Genomic DNA, 18210 nt, shown 5'->3' with positions numbered 1-18210 from the left:
TATATGTGTAAAAAGGGAAACACTGTGAGCAAATTCTATTTGGAATTGGAGAAAAATCGCACCGTTTTTAAAGAAAATGTTGTCAAAAATCAATTGGTTTCAAATTATCGAAAATCCTCCATTCCTCCGAATTCCTAACAGATCGCGAATGCAAGGACACGCATTGAAAAATATCGATATATGTATGGGGTACTAATATGAAGCGGATAAACATAATAGTAACAACATAAGAAGGTAAAACGTCGAATGAACGAGAATATTCAAATAGAAATCGGTTGACAATTGTCGAGCACCATTTCAACATTGTATCGATCGTGACACCGTTTGCAAACTCTTTCAACCAGTTGACGATTGTCTCGTAGGAATGTACGGGCCTGTAAGAATGCGTAATGTGGGATGTGCAGATGAGAGATGTGCACTACAAAGAGACACAGAGAAAGAGAGAGGGTATGGTAGAATGGACAGATGTCATTGTAGGATTAGCCAAATGCATTGAGATGAATGCATTCTGCCAAGTAACTTACCTCTATGAAACTATGATTCAAATATTCAGCACATGCTCGAATAGTTAATTCAGCGAAAGCAGTCTGTTCTTTGATACCGTAACCTCCTTCATCCAAATGCTTCTCATAAAATTCCAGACAATTTGAGAGTGCTGTATCGACTGAACTCATTTCTTCTGGTTTCATGTGTTGGCATAAAGCAACAACTGATTGAAGAATTAATTCAACTTTTGAGATTCGTTTCTCCTCCTGAAATTCAACTGATCATACAGAAACGTTTGTCGGATAACTCACTCTCAGCTCTTTTCGTGACATTGCATTCACTCGGGAAACGTAGTTGGCAAGCACCGGAAATTTCCTTAAAGAAATAATTGTAGACATGCAAAGTTTTGACTCATAACTCACATTTTAACTATATTAGGATGCTCTCTCAACAACGAAACAAATCTCGTCATCGCATGGGACGTGGCTATCCATTCTCTTTTTACCGCAGCTTGAGTCTGATCTTCAGTAGACGTGCTCTCTTCGGCAGCTTCAGAAGTCGTTCCAAGTGGTCCAGGTAAGTCTTTTGCTGTTATGTACCGTCCCTTTTTAGCAGGTGGACCACCTCGTCGACTATCCAATCCACGTTTTCCATTGTACTTTTGATCTCTATCATTGTCATCACTTCTGGATTCTTTCGATGTAGACGCCACTTCTTTAGTTTGTCGATCTTCTTCGCATATGTCTTCTGAAAGAGCTGCATTCGGATCCAATGGCATTTCGACCAATCGATCCACAATTTGTTCACATCTTCTGATGCAAGATTCTCGAGATTCTACATTTGTCAGAATTCTCATAGATGAGGCAACACCACTTTTGTATTGAAGATACAGTAGTCGGTCTCCCATTGTTTCAAGAAGACGTTTCGCTGTTCGACGAATAATCGGTTTAGTATTAGCGCAAGAAGTTTGGAGGAGAGCTTGACCAAAGTAGAATCCTGTTTGAGTGCTGCCTTGTTTTTCGAATGCAGCAATCAAATTGACAATTGGGAGATCGTATTCATCAGTTTTGAGAGCCTGAAATCTCAAAATAAGTTATTATGATCATTAGAGACTCATCTATAGAATACTCTCTTTTTCTATCCCTCCATTCACTTACCACATCACAAAAATAGAGAACACTCGTTTTGAAAGAATTCCGATTCAATACGAATTTATCATCTTTTCGAACTGTGAACATTTCACTATACGAAGCGATTGGAAACTTCTTACAGTACGAGGCCATCAGTCGAAATACGAAAATCGGACAAAGTTCTGGTTTGTATCGTTCCAAAATTGAAGTGCAAACAATTTTTCGTAGTTGTGGACTCCATCGATTCGATAGGCATCTTTCTGCAGTCGTTTCTGGGTTTCCTCCGAAATATACATTTCGAATACTTCTGATGAAGACGTTGACGTCTTCTGAATCCACGACTTCTCCTTTGTCTTCCATGAACGTCGCCATGAAATCATCAACTAATCGTTTCTCTTTTATTTCACGATTATCCGAAATCGCAATTTTTCTGATTGAAGCTGCGAATTCAGCAAATGTGGATGCGGTTTCTACGCTCTTTTTGACGCCTTTTTGAGTTATTTTGATGCAGTTGGCGGCGTGTTTTTGAAGAATTCCGAGGACAGATCCAGGTGGGGAAACACTTTTGAGGATCTTCACAGCGAAAGTTTCCAGACGTTTTCGGACGAAATCGAACTGAAACTTTTGAATACTTCGTATATCAAATCGTTCAAAATTTCCGTGTCTTACCCTATTTGCAGCAGAATCTATGATAACTATCAACGTCTGAAATGCTGATTCATGAGATAAAAAGTATTTGAGATTTGCTTCAATATACGAAAGGCATGCTAATGAACATTTCTCTTCGTTCATCGATGATTGAATGAATATCGAAGGAAGATGGAATGTCAACTTCGAATCTTTGCTCATGGATTTCGCATTCGCCTGAAAATTGAAAATTAACAAATTTTAAATGGGTTTTCAGCAGTACCGGGGCACAATTGATTTTCAACCAATTCGTTATGTCACTTGGTTCCATTTTTCCTGTTTTCATATTTGAAAATACTGAATGGTTCTCAGAACTCTGATACGAACACAGGAATTCCAACGGTATGTCGTTCGACAGCAGTTCCATGTCAACTTCCATTGTTTCTTCTTTCGAAATTACGGTGTCGAGACGATCAAGTTCTTCTTTCACTCGATTTACAAGTGATTCACCGGATTCAACACCAAGCATACGGTAGCCACGTATTAAAATATACATATTCGAGAGTGTTGGACGTTGGATACCTTTTATGGACATCTGGAAAATGAGATGATGAAAATGGAGGGAAAACAACAAAAAGCTTACATTTTCTGCCTTCTTGATAACTTTCTCTGCAGTTTCTCTAGACATTCGTGAAACTAACACAAATTCTTGTGCATCTTTTTCAGATAAATCCTCCAATGCCGCATCAACAACCCGTTGCTCAACCGATTTTAGCATCTCTTTTCTCATCTGAAGACTCAATAATCGACGCATTACACCGGTTTTACGGTCTACAATTTTCGGGATTGAACCGGGAGTGAGCCATATCTGAAAATCCAGGTGAGATTAAAATATTTCGTCGATTAATTACTCACTTGAACTAAAGTCTCAAACGGCAAATTGTTCTTTTTCTTATTATTATCATATTTTGCCAATAATTTGATAACGGCAATCGGAACTTCTCGGCTCAATGCAACTTTATGATTTCCAAAATCAACACAACAGAGCGATGCATCCAAGGATTTGACATCAGTCACTTTATGGATTTCTGTGCACATATCCACGTATTGAAGAAAATATTCACATAAAGATGTATGAAGTGGTAAGCAATCGATAGTAAGCGCACGGCAGACAGCACGAGCGAGCTGAAAAAATACATAACCATGGTTCCTATTAATAGAAGACATACCGTATGATCATCTGTACTTTCGAATCCATTCACAGTCAAAAACTGAATATATGCATTTGCCAAGTGAGTATTCGATTCCACCAGAACTGCGCTTGCCATTGTTTCCATATATTTTAACTTTTTCGATTCAAACCGTGGAACTTTTGCTAATTGAATAATATCGAATGGTTTCTCTTCGGAATCTGATGGGAACAGCTTCGAAAACGTATTCACAGCAGCATTTCGAACAGATATCTTTGGAGATGCCAGTGAGGAAACAAATGAGTTTAGAAGAAAGTCCTTTTCAATTGGTTCTTTCGATTTCAGATTCAGCTCGGCTTCTCGTATTAACTGGAATTGTGTAATTTGCTAAATTTTCTCATCTCTCCGTTACTTACCGCTTTGATAACATCCTTTGAATTGTGTTCAATATCTCGATTCCGTTGACTATCGAAATAAAACATAAGTGCATGAAACACACATTCAGAAGTGAGTATTCCAGCAGTTTTGGCATCAGAAGATAACATTTCACGGACTGCGAACAGAGAATTCTGGGCGCCGACAGTTGAAATGAGAAGAAAGAGAAGTGGTGGAGAGGTGCACCGAGCAAATCTGGAGGCTAAGTTGAACTTTTCAGCATACACGCGAATTTCTTCGAGAAGAACAGGAGCGCGGAACTCGTTTCTGAAATTGAAAAGGTTGTCTATTTGTCTTTATATTTCAGTCAAAATCCGTACTTTTTTGGGAAAATCAGTGAATCCTTTGGGGAAGGCACTTCTCCAACAAACTGTTTAAACACTTTTGCTTCATTAACTATCGTCAACGCATCTTGTTTAGCCATCTCTGCTGCCGATTTTCCTTCGAAAGCTTGAGGGAACTGATATTTTCTCGTCAAAATACATTGAATAATGTATCTGAGAATCGCATAGCCATCGTAGATTTCCTTGAAGAACGGGCAGATTTCAGTACCAGCTCCAACCCATAGAAGGATTGAATTCCATGCGGTCCAAAAGAATTTTTTATGACATAAAACTGGCGTCTGACGTGTATATTCTGATTTCGGGTAGATTGTCATTTTCAGAAGTGCATCGATTAGCTTGAATGGACTGGTGAATTGAACAAGTGGTTGATGAGGTGTAGAATGCAATGGGTGATAAATTGCAGCACGTTGAGTGAGAGCAGATACCAGTTCAAGCAGAGATTTTTGTGGAAGTTGAGTTTCTTCACGACATATCTGAAAAATGTATTTTAGGATAACTTTTGACCTCAAATTTATTTCACTCACCAACAAAATCATCTTTTCAGAAATTCCACATTCTCCAAAAATCTTGACGCAATTATTAATCTCCGATTCGGTCACTGCAGCCATCTCAACCATAGTATACAGTTCTCTTTGAGTCTCCAGGAATAACAAAAGTGAGAAACTTCTTATATGAGTGTGTTCATCAAAGAAAATACGTTTCGACTCAGCCAGAAATTCGATAACTTTCTCAGAATATGTAATGTATTCTGTCTGAAAATTAGTTCTTGCAATTCGAGCTTCCGGAGGGATCAATGGAGATTCTCCCGTGGATTCCGATGGATTGTTGTACTTGTTGGAGAAAGCAGTATCACGAGACAGGAGAAGTGATGAGATGGTGGCGAGCGGTATTTGGGAGACAAGATCACAGACGAGCACCGGAATTTCATCCTGAAACTAGAGCAAACATTAAAATTTATATTATTTCGAACAGGAAACTAACCGCCTCTCCCCGCTTCTTTACTTCCTGGAACATTGTCTCAGCAAAAATGGAAAACGGGAAGTCTCCGATCGGCCTGGAGTGATAAAAACCACGAATCAATTCTCTCAAGAATGCACGTAACATTTTGATTGAATTATCTCGTTCTTTGAACAATTCTTTCGATGTTATCCGTGCCAAAGCTCGTGTTGTTTCAATTGGATGACTACTCAAGAGCATATAAATTGTTTGTAAATTCGTTGGAGATCGATTCTGTGGTGGACCAGTTTCATTGATGAAAAGAGACTCCAACACAATTTCAGCGTTAGCAGGAATCTCGCAAATTCGTTTTAAAGCAGCTGAAAAATGATGAATTCTAAATAAATAACGGTTTTCATTCAGTACCTGTAAATGGGCCAACGACCGTCCGTGTCTTCATATTTTTAGTATTCAACTTGAGTAGTATATCAATAACATCTCTATCCAATTCGTAATTTTTTGCATTGATATTTGTGCCGAGAACAAGTAGCAATTCACTGATTTCTCTGTGGAACTTTTGAAGAGTTATCCAGATTTCAAGACGATTCGCAATGAAAAAACGGACGTGTTCAGAACCACATAGAAGACAAAGTGCACGGAACAAAGGTTTCGGAAGGACTTCTCCACGAATTGTATCGAACCATGGTTTCAGAAATTCTAGGTAGACTTCTATTTGATTTTTATCTTCTTCTGAGCGAGGCCTGAAAAAAGTTCGGTGTTTGCATTGATGCTATGTTCTCTTTGTTATTCACTGTCAATCCTGTTCAGTGTGTAATCATTGCAGTAATTCCTTGTTTCTTGAAAGTTTTTCAACCTTCGCAAACCGTACCCAGTATCTAATCGACTTTGTCTGCCGTTTGCTCCTATCACTTGACGAAAAAAGATTATAAATTCAGACATCGGAAAATTCTCCACTTGACAGTTTGTATACATTTCCGGATCTGGGAAACAAGTGCCAAATGGAGACATAATTCTTGCGACAAGCTCTCTAGAAAATTTGTTTTCAATCCATGAGCATCGATTAATTGTTCCTATTCCGACATTCATGCCAATTGAATCATTCAAGAATGCTGTAATATAGCATTTATCCAGAATTTGTTGTTGTTCGAGCAATGAAGTGATTATTGTGATTAGGAGCTCCAAAACATTCTCTGGATATGATTTCGAATGACAGAGAATGAAGAGGAGACCACGGTGGAGAGGTATGTGCTGAAAATAAGTGTTGTGTGAATACAATCTGTCTGTGACCTGGCACGTCCGGATGTCTCTGTCGTCTCACTCACATTCAATTTGCTCCCATGTATTTTCACTGTTGCACTAATCGTTGCCATAATTCTTAATTCGATTTTCAGCTTATCTCCTGTCACAAAACTTTTTAAAGCAGCGACGAATAATCTCGCTACTTTTTGAAAATTGTTAGCTGAAACCGCTTCTTCAACACTTTTTTCAAACGTTTCCAAATTGAGAATTATCGTTTCTCCGAATTCTTTCCATTTGTCATCAAGGAAGGGACGAACGTGGTGACTGGATTGAGATGGATTCACTGGAATTGAAGAATTAAACAATGAAAAACGTTGGAATAAAATTATATAAAAAAATAAAAGTATTTCTATCAAAGTTACAGTAATTGTGAAATCTAAAATCTAAAATAGAAAATCCAGGAACCTGAGCTATTCAATGTTGGTTTCGGAGGTATTCCAGTTCCAGACGGTCCAAAATTTAGCTTCGCTTTGATTCCTCCTGTGGTTCCCGAAGTCGATGGTCCTTGCATTCCTCGAGACTTTTTCAAGTCTTCTGGCTTCATTATTGTATCGTTCAGACGTTTGTGCTTTTTTCGTTCCATCTGGAATTTATTTTTCTCTGAAGTCGAATATTCGCAAAGGTTCTTGATAAAAATTGATTGATTATCACTTCTTGAGAATGTTCTTGTGTCGAAATTTGTTAAAACTTGAAAAAAAAATCATGCGCTAGTAAGCGTGCTCTATTAGACCCAACATTTTCCGCGGTTTTACAAATCTAATTTTACAACAATTCTACGCGAAGTATAACAAACTATGCGTCTAATAATTTTTACTGAAGTTTAAGTGGAAATATAAGAATTTGCAACTATAGAGACTATCATATTTCAACTTTCTGCATTTTAATTTATTCTAAAAGCTGCGCAAGTTTCTTGGCGCGGCGCCAGGAAAATTTGGCCGAGTTTCTCAGCCAATGGCCGACCTTTTTCCGGCGAAATTGCGGAGTGTCGTTGCCGGATTTTTATTTTTGAAATCAAAATTTTATTTCGCCGCGAAACGAAAAACTCGTTGCTTGTGTTCCTTTTTCTTCTGTTCTCTTGATTTTTGGACTGTTTCAATCGACTCGTGTGAAGAGTTCAAATACTTTTATGAAACTCATCTGCTCCATTAAAAATTATCTACGAAACCATCTTTAAAGACATTTTCACGTTTAGGATGTTGCACTTCGGAGAGATGGATGGTCGCGTTGACCATCAAGACTTTGGTCAAATTATCAGAAACTCTCTTTTCCAAGCGCACACAGAGGAGGTCAGCAATTAATTCAGACTTCTCCGGACTATTAAATGATTTTCAGAACCCAAATAACTTCACTGTACGAAGCGGTGTCGAGCAGGAGTTGTGTGGAATTTTGGGTGGTGCCGAAGGACATTGGCTACGAGAGCAACTTGCTGTTCAAAAGAAACTAATGTTCGGAGAGCGTGGAATTGAGATTCCGAGCCGGCAAGCCCAGGCACGCTCCACAGAAGAAACACTTACAGAAGACGGAATTGTGGAGGTTCCGCATGCAGTGGTGGATGACATTGATGAGGAGGAGGTTTGTCCGTTTTGGAGAAGAAAAAACCTAGTGCAAAAAATTTCAGCTCGACGAGGACATTTTGCGAGTAAAGGTCGAAACCGACCGTGCATTCTTCAATCATATGCTGTTGGCAAGGCCGGCAGCTGTTCCAATGAATCCAGCACAAGCTATGGATAGAGATGTTAGTATATAACGAAAAAAACATGTTCAATCAAGCATTTCAGCCAAATTTTATATATTCGCACTATTTATTTGCTCAACTATTTTGAATTTTTAGGACCTTCCACTCCAAAACGGAACATTTGTTAACAAAAACATTAGCGATCGTCGGGAACTGCTCTTCGGAGATAAACTTCACAAGTTTTTGAAAAGTCAAGGTAAAAAGAGTATCGTGGAGCTTATGAAAGAAGCTGTCGAGGAAAGTGGAACAGATGGAGCCCTATTTGATGTCTGGAATGATGTCACTTCAGTTTTGAATAGAAAAACTGTTGCTGGTCGAGATGATGTCACCACAACTGCAAATTTGCTGGAAGATGCGTGTAAATATCTTCAAAAAGTATTCACTGAACACATGCAAACAGTGGTTGAGAGAAATTTGGAAGTTGCTGAAAGAGGAGGAGTCCCAGGAACGAGAGGATTGGTTAACGCTTTTTTAAAGGTAAGAAGAAAAAAAATTAACGATATGAAGCTACCATATTTTGATGGAAGTTAACTTCTTGTTTCACCTCTTCTTCTATCTCTATTACCCTTCAAACTTTCCAGGTAGGAACCGAAAAATCGTTCCAACCAGAAGACGATAGTATCGATGGTCTCCCGACATGGCAAGTGACTTATCATTGTGTTCGTTCCGGCGATATGCAAGCTGCTGCTGAAACTCTCAATCGTCTGAAATCATTCCCACAGTGCGCAACACTCGTTGCCTCACTGAATCACGTGGCAAAACATAAGAAATTGGATGCTGAATTGAAGAAGAAGTTGAAAGTCGAGTGGAGACATAATGTTGGACACACGAAGGATAAATACAAGAGAGCTCTGTATGCTGCATTACTGGGAGGTCTCGATTCGGCAGCACTTGCGGATACATTGGAGAATTGGATTTGGTTCAAACTGCATCCACTTCATGTTGATCCCCATTTGACACCATTGTTGTTCCAGGAGGTTCAGAAGGCGGTGTCGATTGACTACGGTACACAAACCAAAAATTGAGTTTTTTACTAAATGTTCTTACAGGAGAGCAGTATTTCATGTCAAATGGTCCATCTGAGTACCAGTATTTCTTCACGGCTCTCTGGCTCTCTGGACAGTTTGAAAGAGCGATTTATGTGAGTTTTCCTTCAATATCTGATTCAAAGTCTTCATTGATTTCAGTTGCTTCACGAATGCGGACAACGGGTGGACAGTGTACATGTAGCGATTTTGGCTCACAAACTCGGGTATCTGAGAATGTCGAAAAAGTCGACAGATGAGATGTGTAAGTGTAGAAAACTGCATATGCACGATAAGAAAACATACAATGTTTCAATTTTCAGTAGTCGTCGATCAAAACGATGCGACCAAATGTCACCTGAATCTTGCCCGTCTCATTGTCGCTTACACGAAAAGTTTTGAACTGATTGACGTGCCACGATCCCTGGATTATTGGTTCCTTTTGAGAGGAATCACCACTCCAACGGGATCAGATGTGTTCGAGATGGCTGTTAGTCGAGCAGTTTATTTGACAGGACAGTCTGATGCGATTCTCGGAAAACTGACACCCGATGGAAGACGAGAGAAGGGATTAATTGATGAGTGAGTTGAGAATGCGATTTTCAAAAACTAAGATTTCACCAATAATAATCATTTATTTACCCATTATACAAAAACTAATGGAAGCGATAGCTAAAAGTATTACTTGAATTAGTGTTTGGACACTGGAATCTAACACGTTTCTGTGCACAAAAACAGGTGCACTGATTATTTGAAAAACGAGAAGATGGAAGAGACATTGATTGAGTTGAATCCATTTCAATATCAGAGGAAGGTGCAGAATCTACGAATGCCGTTGATTCATCCTCGCTGAATTGGCAATGCACCGGACATGTCGGTTTATGACGGAGTACTGATGGCCCTGGTGCTGCTGTACCGATATGTGGTGGTGTGAAATGAATTGATTCATTGCCTCCTCCTGGTGGACGATCTGTTCCTTCAGACATGTCACTGTTTAGTGGAATCTGAAAAGTAGAAACGTTCGTAGTTTAGTTCACCGCAACAAGTTCTCACCTTCTTTTTGTTATTGCAGTAACTGAGAAGTGTCGCGACGATGATAACGTGAATCAATAAATATGAGAATAGTGTATCTGTTGTTCCAACTGTCACCATGGTCGCAAGAATGTTTTGGACTGAAACATACAAAAAAAAGAGCAATACAGGCTCATTGACTGTATTAGACTTACAAGTGCTGAACATTTTGTGAAAATAAAAGAATGTTTTCTGGATGTTCGCGTTTTCAAAAACTTTGAGAACTGGCACGCGAATAGCTTTTTAAAAAAATCTACGAACATTTCCTTTTCAATGAATTTCACGTTGAAATCTGATTAAAAATTGATGAGTTAATTTTAGAATTGAAAAAAAACTTATCAATCTCGAAATTTCAGATACTTGGACGATCCATCAGATGTTATTTGTCGTGTTGCAAACGATACGGAATTGACAGGTGAATGGGATCAAGCTGTTGGTCTTTATCTCCTTGCCTCCAAATCTACGAATGCTGCCAAATTACTTGCATCGGAAATCAGCGAGACTCTTCGTGCAGATAACAAGGACAAAATTGTTGATTTGGTTCATGTGGCCGAACAATTCAAACGAGTTCAAAAAGGATGTCAAGCATCTGAATACGCCACTTTGTCACATCTCATCGATATTGGATATCTGTTTGAGCATTGCCGAAATGAGGAAGCCGAGACTGCTTACGGGTAAGGAATTCGTTATTCAATTGGGGAATCAGTACATTTCTCTTTTCAAATTAGTAAGGTTGACTAGTTAGTATTTTTACTTTCAGAATCTCGTCAAAACTGCGTCTTATCCCAACTGAACCGGATCAAGTAACTGTCATCGTCAACGAATTCCATATGGTTCCACAAAAAGTTCGTGAAGTTCTGCCAGACCTGTGCCTCCATCTCATGAAGTGTCTTGTCGATCACTGCATTCGCCAGTCCACAACTCAATCGAATCGTGGTGGTGCCAACCCCCATACTTCTATGTTCTCCTCTTCGAATCGCTACGTGAAGCAGGTAAAATTACTAAAACTTATAGTAAACGTTTCAGGAAATGAGTTAGAACTAGTGATGTTCTTGGTTTCAGAAAAAATATTATTTATTTAAAAATATTTAACTTAATTGAGTCTAGAAATTGGGTAGACACGCTTCGAACAACTGATAGATTTCACAAGAATTACTTGATTTTCATGAGGAAAGGAATGGGGGATCGGGAATGTACAGATATGAATTATTATCAGTGATTATTCTGCATTAGAAGAAGTCTGCTCTTCTTGGGAAATCTTATCGGGGGACGTTTCAGAAGTCAGTTCTCCGTTTTCTTTCGGATGTCCGTTCTCCACAATACTCGAAGTTCCGTTCTTGGTTAGCAATTCCTCGACCACATGTCCATTTTCGACGGTATTGGAAGGTTTTCCGTTTTCTTTCGGATGTCCGTTCTCCACAATACTCGAAGTTCCGTTCTTGGTGGGTAATTCCTCGACCACATGTCCATTTTCGGCTCCAATAAGTGATTGACGTTCCGGGATGGTTTCGAGGGGAATATCTGGCGCTTGCAGTTCGTGGAGATGTCTGTTTTTGTCCGTCAATGAGAATCCACACTGAAATTTCGTGGTATTAGAGACGGGTCATACTTAGATTAGGAATGTTTCGACTAGGATTTGAGGTGCTCGACAAACTATTTTCTGATTTAAATCTATACAACTATAGAATAAAATTACCTGTGCGTGATAGAATAGATTAAACAAGAATCCAGCGAAGACGAAGACGCATGATCCCAACGTAAGAGCTCCAAATAGAGAAGTGAACGGGAAGAAGATGACGATGATATCTTTGAGAATGGAGAAAAGTTCACAGAGACCCGTTTGAACCGCGAACACCATGTAGCGTTGATTCTCCGGAATAGTCTCCTGTTGAATTTGAGTAATGGCTGGATCGGCGAGCCACAAACCGAAACGGGCCAAACTTATTCCCATAAAGAACAAATTGACAGAGATGGTGACATCGTAGAACGGAACACTTGGAACATCTTGGGATTCGGGGTTGGCGACTTTTTGAATGACTTGGGAGAACCACTCCGAGACTGTCATTTCCGAGAAAAATCCGCTGATGTTCATCGAACTTCCGGGTAGAAGTACGGAAACACCACACATGTTGATGAAGAAGTTTTGCCAGAGAAGCCCAACCATAACTGTCCAGAGAAGACCAATTCGCCTGGCGACAAATTGGAAACTGAATGCTCCGAGAATTCCCAGGAGTGATCCAAAGCCTCGGAGGAAGCCGATGTAAGCGGCCGAAAGGCCGTGCTTCTGACCGTACGACGCGGCGAGCTGAAAAAAAGTTGTTGCTTTCTTGTGAGTAACCTATGACGCTTTAGTTCAGCCTGTTAAAAACAACAAGAAAGACTGGATTATCACTACCCAACCACTTTACATACATTATCAAATCCGAGAACTGTCATATATAACAGTGCGAGTCCAAATCCTGCCATCCAGCTCGTCTGCTTGAAGTACATACCTATCGATCCTCTCTCAATTTGTAATCCGGCAAGTTCCTCATTTGCAGCTGAAAAAAATGTAAATCTTTTATTTCCTACACTTTTCGGTTTTGAACTCACCATTTTCGATGGCTCGAGTTCTGAGTGCTTCGGTTTCTTTGTATAGCTGACTCAGTATGTAAGATTCGACAGCCCAAGAAACAAAGTTGTAGCAGATGATGAAGATACACACAAAGGACCTGAAAAGGTAGTGTCAGTGGCTCGCAGAGAGATGATGTTTGATTACCAAGGGAAACTATCAAGTAGTTTCCCGGAAATGGTTGGCAGAATTGCTGAAGACACTTGATCGATACACAACAGATACGAATTGACTCCTGAATTGATAGATTCTGTTTGAAAACCATGCTTATTGGGATAACTCACTGGATAACTCGATTTGCTCAGATCTCGCAATGACAACAACCCAGTCTTTTGTGAAGCAAATTCTTTGCAATTCACTTGCCACTTTTGAAACCGATGCAATCGCTGCTGCAGCGAGAAGAAACACGGTGGCTCCAGTGTCAGGCTGGTAGGCAAACAAGCAGGCGAAAATCAGAGCAGAACCTGCGACGGCGGCATTGTTTATCAGGAGGGTTGTTTGGATAACTGAAATTCAATTGGTCATCACAAAATACAGATTTACTTAGCTTACTCTTGTCACGATTGACTCTATCGAGGTAGTGTCCCAGAACAGTGATCACACTGAGCTTCAGTACTGAATCAACGAGCTGTTGAACGGCTACCCACGTCATGCCTCCAAGTTGGTGCATGAAAAGTCCGATGACGAACGTCCACATGCGATCTCCCTGCAAGAAATCAATGAATGAATTCTGTATATTAAATTAAGAGCTTTCTTGTATTTCGCTATTGGTGGTCATCCGAGATTTAGTGTACAGTCGAGATACAGTCTGTATTACTATTCTAGCTGTTCTCTATTCATGTTTCTTCCGTTAAGTGCTTCATGACACAATGAATTTGGTTCTAGATCAGTGTCATTTTTTATGAGATATGATGTAGTCAATATTGAGTTTATAGTTTCAACGTTCAACATCTACGTGAGAATTCGTGAATTTTTCCATTTTAGACGACGTCAGCTTATCAAAAAGTAACCATATCGTTTCAATGATATATGTGCTCTTACATAAGACTTCTTATCAGTAATGATCGTTCAAAGTTTGACGAGCAGAGCGTTGAAACCATAATAACTAAACGAAAAACTCACCAGTGTGGTCATGAGAAAGGCGCCATTCAACTGTAGCTCTTTTTTGGTCATGCTGACCATTTTGAAGAGTTGGTTCTGTAAAAAAAAACAAAGTTATTGGTCGGAATGACTCTGTCTGAGCACAAGAATTTTCACTTGAGAAGAGATATGTGTGAACAAATAAAAAAAAGACGGTCAAACACTTATTTATATGTTTAAGGCATACATCGGGGTGCGAAAGTGACACTTTTATTCTCTGGAGGTGGCCGCGAAGAGCCGCCGAGAAGTTTTTCTGTATTTTTGTGTCTGGTTGAAAATTTCTCCTAAACAGCAAAGATTGTTAGAATCTACTGAATTGTTGACACCGGTACGAAGATAAGGGACAATAATTCTGGCTGTACTTCCTAGGTAATGCGAACATGACAAGAAGTTGAAGAAATTCTAGAGATGGTAGATTTCAAACAATCATCTACTAAATTAGTTTCACATATAAATTACTGTAAAATGAGTACTGATCAAGCGTATACAACTTTTTGCTGATTCTAGACATGAAAAAGATGATAGAATCATGGAAGGCCAACAATTTCGGAGAAAAGTTCGGCGCCTGATCTATGCCGCGTCTAGGAGCGTTGTGCCGACTGGAAATGTGGACACACACCGCCGATAATGAAGAGTGTAGGGACAAACCCGCTATCGTTTTTTTGTGGAAGAGAAGCGTACTTCTTCTCAATTCAAATCAGTAAAAAGGGACAATGAAAGTAGAGATAACGAATTGGTTGGAAAAAAGTAGGGAGTGATAGAGAGAGAAAGAGAGGGGTTGAAAATGAAATATTGATGATAATGATAAGTTTTTTAGAAGGAGAGGAATACTGAATAAAAGAGGACAGGAAAGAGAGACTGGCATTATTGTGGTGGTGCACAATACGGTTGGCTTTTTTTAGTTTGAAAAAATGGAGGGTCTCTTGCCTTGTGATAGGTTGGAAGAAGGTTCGCGAGTTTGAAAATATTGTCATTTTCAAACGGATTATAATGTTGATGGAGGTTTCAAGAATTCTAAAGGACCTTTGTACCTTCACACTCTGTCTTCTTAATTGAAGTAATCAGTTGATAACGGAGAAGTTGCTCGCGGATTATCAACATTGGAAAAAGTAAAGTAGGAAGTCACCATGATTCGGTGTCCTCGGAGAAACTGAGAATTCCATTTGTCGGAAATTGTCAGCAGTGACTGATTTCGAATGAGATTTTTGAAAATACCATAGAAATGATCAGTTTGTAGTTATTTCAACATTATTCGTTCTATGATTCATTTTCAAAAAAAATTCGTCGGACAGCCGCATAGATTTTCGAAAACAACAAGAAGACACCGGTTACAGTATCAAAACAGAGTAGGAGGCGTCTTCTCTAGCTCAGAAATGTCAAGCAGAATGACCGTATTCTTGCTCAACGCCTCCTCCTCCCACTTGTCAGACGGCGCTCCGCCTTCTCTCTCGGCAACAGATCGCGCAAGGTCGTGGTATAAACAAATCGACACTTCTGAGAAGCGCCCGTATGTCATAAAAGAGAATGAATCATCTGGCGGTAAGATTCTTTATTCTGACAATACAGTAATCTGTTTATGACCTCTGAAGTTTCATATTACATTGGTTTGTGCAGGTCACACATCGTAAATGTATTGGTTGTGATCTCCGGAATTACGGTCTCACTCCCAAAGCTACGAAGCTTGTTTGCAGTTCAGTTCTCGGTGTGGTATATCATTCGCCTCGTCGTCGCCACTGTTTCATAATTCTGCTCAAAAAGGCCAATTTGACAGTTCTTTCTCTATCTATCTTTCATGCACCTCACCTTGTCGCCAGTTGCATTTTTAGATAACAAGAAAGTCCGTGCGACCTTTTTCTTTGGAAAGTGGTTTTGCAAAAGCTATATGAACATATACATAGAAGGATAAACTCTCCCATGGAAAATATGGATGAAAGTGAAATAGACTACTCTCAAAAAAGATATCAATTTTACGCCTCGTTATCTGTTCAATGTCGTGAGAAACTTCAATGTTGAAGGGTTGCATCATTTGGAGATATATGATGCAGCTGACCGCTCGGACTCTTTTTTTTTGAACACTTGAGGAGTTTTTGAAATGAGCTCGGCATGGTTTTTGAAACAAAAATAAATATAATTGTTAGGGTAATCACAGGCATATGTAACGAACTCAATGTTATGAACACGGCACTAAAAAGAAGTTTTACAGAGAGGAAATATTTGTTTATTTTTCAAGCTATGTGGTGCTATACTGACCTGTTGTGAATTACAACTCGATCCGCCATTGCTAATTACAACGGCATTTCTCATCTTTGTTTGATTTTAATCGATTTCATTAAAATGTTCAGTTTGTCCCCAATCATTTTAAGTTAAGGTGAAATTTCGAAACAGAAATCGGAGGAACACTTTATCAAAGATCACCATTGAAGCAAAAAAATATTTTTTTACTTTCAAATCTTGTTCGCTAAAAATCTGAAAATAGCAACTTATTTACTTTCAGATCAAAGCAATTGTGCAGTACTCGGCAACTGTTCCATACAAGTTCCCAACGCATGTGACATCTCGACTCCTCCAACTTCAGGCATCTCTTGGCATCTGAATTTATCCAACGAGTTCCTGTCGTTTGTCAGATAAATTATATCATTGTTTTATTCATTTTCATTTTTGTAATTTTTGAAAACTTCAATTATTTTTCCCCAAAAGTCTCTTTCTCTCCTAAATAACATCGACTTTCACTAGGTATTTATACTGAATTCTATCCATTTTTGTTGTTGAAAACTTCCCTCTTTGATTTTAACCCAGTTTTTCTAATTTCACTTTTATTTCCAAATTTTGAAACTTCTCTCATCATTGCCCATCCAGAATGAATGATTGCTCTGAATTCCAATAGTTTTACGTTTGCTTTGCCAATTTCACCAATTTCTTGATTGAATTGACTAATATCGGTTGGTATTGATAACCTCTCCGAGTGTGAGTTTTTCTTAATTTCTAACAATTTCAGGTTCATGAGTCTTCGGAGTTTCAGTCGTTTTCTTTACAAACCAGTTTTACATTTCTCTGTACTCCAAGATTGATTAACCATCAAGTCCGTTGTTTTTCCAGTTAATTTTCTCAGGTTTTCTGGTTTATCTGTTCTTTTCCCTTACCCCTTTCTTGTGGATTTCAGTCGGGTGACATGACCACCATTTAATACAAACGTACACAACAAGTACGTTCTTCACCGTCTTCTTCTGATAATCGAAGCCATCACTCTTTCTGTTTCCCTCTGCCGTTGCTCCTTGACTTGTTGATAACAATTGTGTGCGTGTGCTCTTTTCTCTCTCCTTTGCTTGTTTGTATGTGTTTATTCCCCTCCGTTTCTTTTACTCTCTTCATCTCAAAGAATAGAAGGACACGAAAACAGTGGGAACGTGATTCCCAACACTTTCTCTCTTATTACCGCGTGCTTTTTCACTTCCAGAGAGAGAGAGCGCAAGTATAAATAGGATCTTGCTAGGCGGTAGGAAAACGAAAGGATATATGATCAGAGGAGTTTCATATTCTTCCTGTGTTTTTTTATGGGTGACCATGCCATAGTCATCTTAGGAATGATGCATATTAGATCACTACCACCTGCGAAAGTACCAGAAAAGTTGAAGTTTCGAACGGACTTCAGACGCGGACCCGTTTTCGAATCCGAGATCGGATTTTAGATATATTTTTATTTTTTCTTTCCTAAATTGACCTTCTTACTTGTGCTGCAATTTTCAATCTTTGCAAAATACTGACCACTTATCATCGAAGTGTTTGTGACGATTCTTTTTCTTCTTTTTTTGCAACACCCAGTAGAATGACCAACATTCGAAACTTTAGGAACTCATCTGTGTATTTCTCTATTTCTCATGTTCCCTCATTCCGTTTCTCAGCTGTTTCTTGTTTACATCTACTGGGCTCCGCATTGTTGTTCTTTATCTTCCAAAAGCTCAGTGAGCTCTAGGAAAAAGAGAATTTATTTATAACTGGCGGTCACGAGAAAGTAACATGAACTGGTTTTAGACTTATTCTAGACTATAGAAAACTGACCCCAACCAATATTCTATAGTTTTTCAGTGAGATTACTTCTAGAAATGCATGCGAAAATCACACTACAAGTATCTGATATCTTATGATCTACCACAATTTTCATT

General features: G+C 39.1%; 5 protein-coding genes across 5 annotated transcripts; 2 read left to right on the top strand and 3 right to left on the bottom strand.

Moving 5' to 3' along the window:
- Positions 1–260: 260 nt before the first annotated feature.
- Positions 261–8027, bottom strand: GCK72_001086 (uncharacterized protein; the record flags this gene model as incomplete). The annotated part of the gene is made up of 19 exons (XM_053722838.1): positions 261–374; positions 525–752; positions 798–861; positions 909–1561; positions 1644–2231; positions 2286–2480; positions 2527–2838; positions 2887–3111; positions 3159–3428; positions 3473–3802; positions 3850–4135; positions 4189–4685; positions 4737–5141; positions 5194–5528; positions 5575–5909; positions 6038–6417; positions 6492–6751; positions 6874–7051; positions 7983–8027. 19 exons carry the CDS (start codon positions 8025–8027, stop codon positions 261–263), a joined length of 5700 nt encoding a protein of 1899 aa, XP_053591483.1.
- GCK72_001084 (uncharacterized protein) lies at positions 7680–11436 on the top strand (the record flags this gene model as incomplete). Its single annotated transcript, XM_053722836.1, has 11 exons — positions 7680–7754; positions 7801–8040; positions 8087–8203; positions 8300–8680; positions 8785–9208; positions 9253–9344; positions 9391–9493; positions 9552–9810; positions 10656–10973; positions 11060–11291; positions 11407–11436. 11 exons carry the CDS (start codon positions 7680–7682, stop codon positions 11434–11436), a joined length of 2271 nt encoding a protein of 756 aa, XP_053591481.1.
- GCK72_001085 (uncharacterized protein) lies at positions 9125–11252 on the bottom strand (the record flags this gene model as incomplete). The annotated part of the gene is made up of 4 exons (XM_053722837.1): positions 9125–9318; positions 9914–10232; positions 10282–10400; positions 11108–11252. The coding sequence occupies 4 exons, from the start codon at positions 11250–11252 to the stop codon at positions 9125–9127; spliced, it is 777 nt and encodes a 258-aa protein (XP_053591482.1).
- An 82-nt stretch (positions 11437–11518) lies between the features above and the next one.
- GCK72_001083 (uncharacterized protein) lies at positions 11519–14092 on the bottom strand (the record flags this gene model as incomplete). Its single annotated transcript, XM_053722835.1, has 8 exons — positions 11519–11875; positions 11996–12604; positions 12712–12839; positions 12892–13010; positions 13058–13145; positions 13195–13416; positions 13463–13616; positions 14033–14092. 8 exons carry the CDS (start codon positions 14090–14092, stop codon positions 11519–11521), a joined length of 1737 nt encoding a protein of 578 aa, XP_053591480.1.
- A 1343-nt stretch (positions 14093–15435) lies between these two features.
- On the top strand, positions 15436–16643 carry GCK72_001082 (uncharacterized protein; the record flags this gene model as incomplete). Its single annotated transcript, XM_053722834.1, has 3 exons — positions 15436–15615; positions 15665–15757; positions 16545–16643. The coding sequence occupies 3 exons, from the start codon at positions 15436–15438 to the stop codon at positions 16641–16643; spliced, it is 372 nt and encodes a 123-aa protein (XP_053591479.1).
- Positions 16644–18210: the final 1567 nt, after the last annotated feature.

The sequence above is a fragment of the Caenorhabditis remanei genome, chromosome I (genome assembly GCF_010183535.1).
Source record: "Caenorhabditis remanei strain PX506 chromosome I, whole genome shotgun sequence".
NCBI classification, from domain to species: domain Eukaryota; kingdom Metazoa; phylum Nematoda; class Chromadorea; order Rhabditida; family Rhabditidae; genus Caenorhabditis; species Caenorhabditis remanei.
This window is presented reverse-complemented; position numbering and strand designations above follow the sequence as displayed.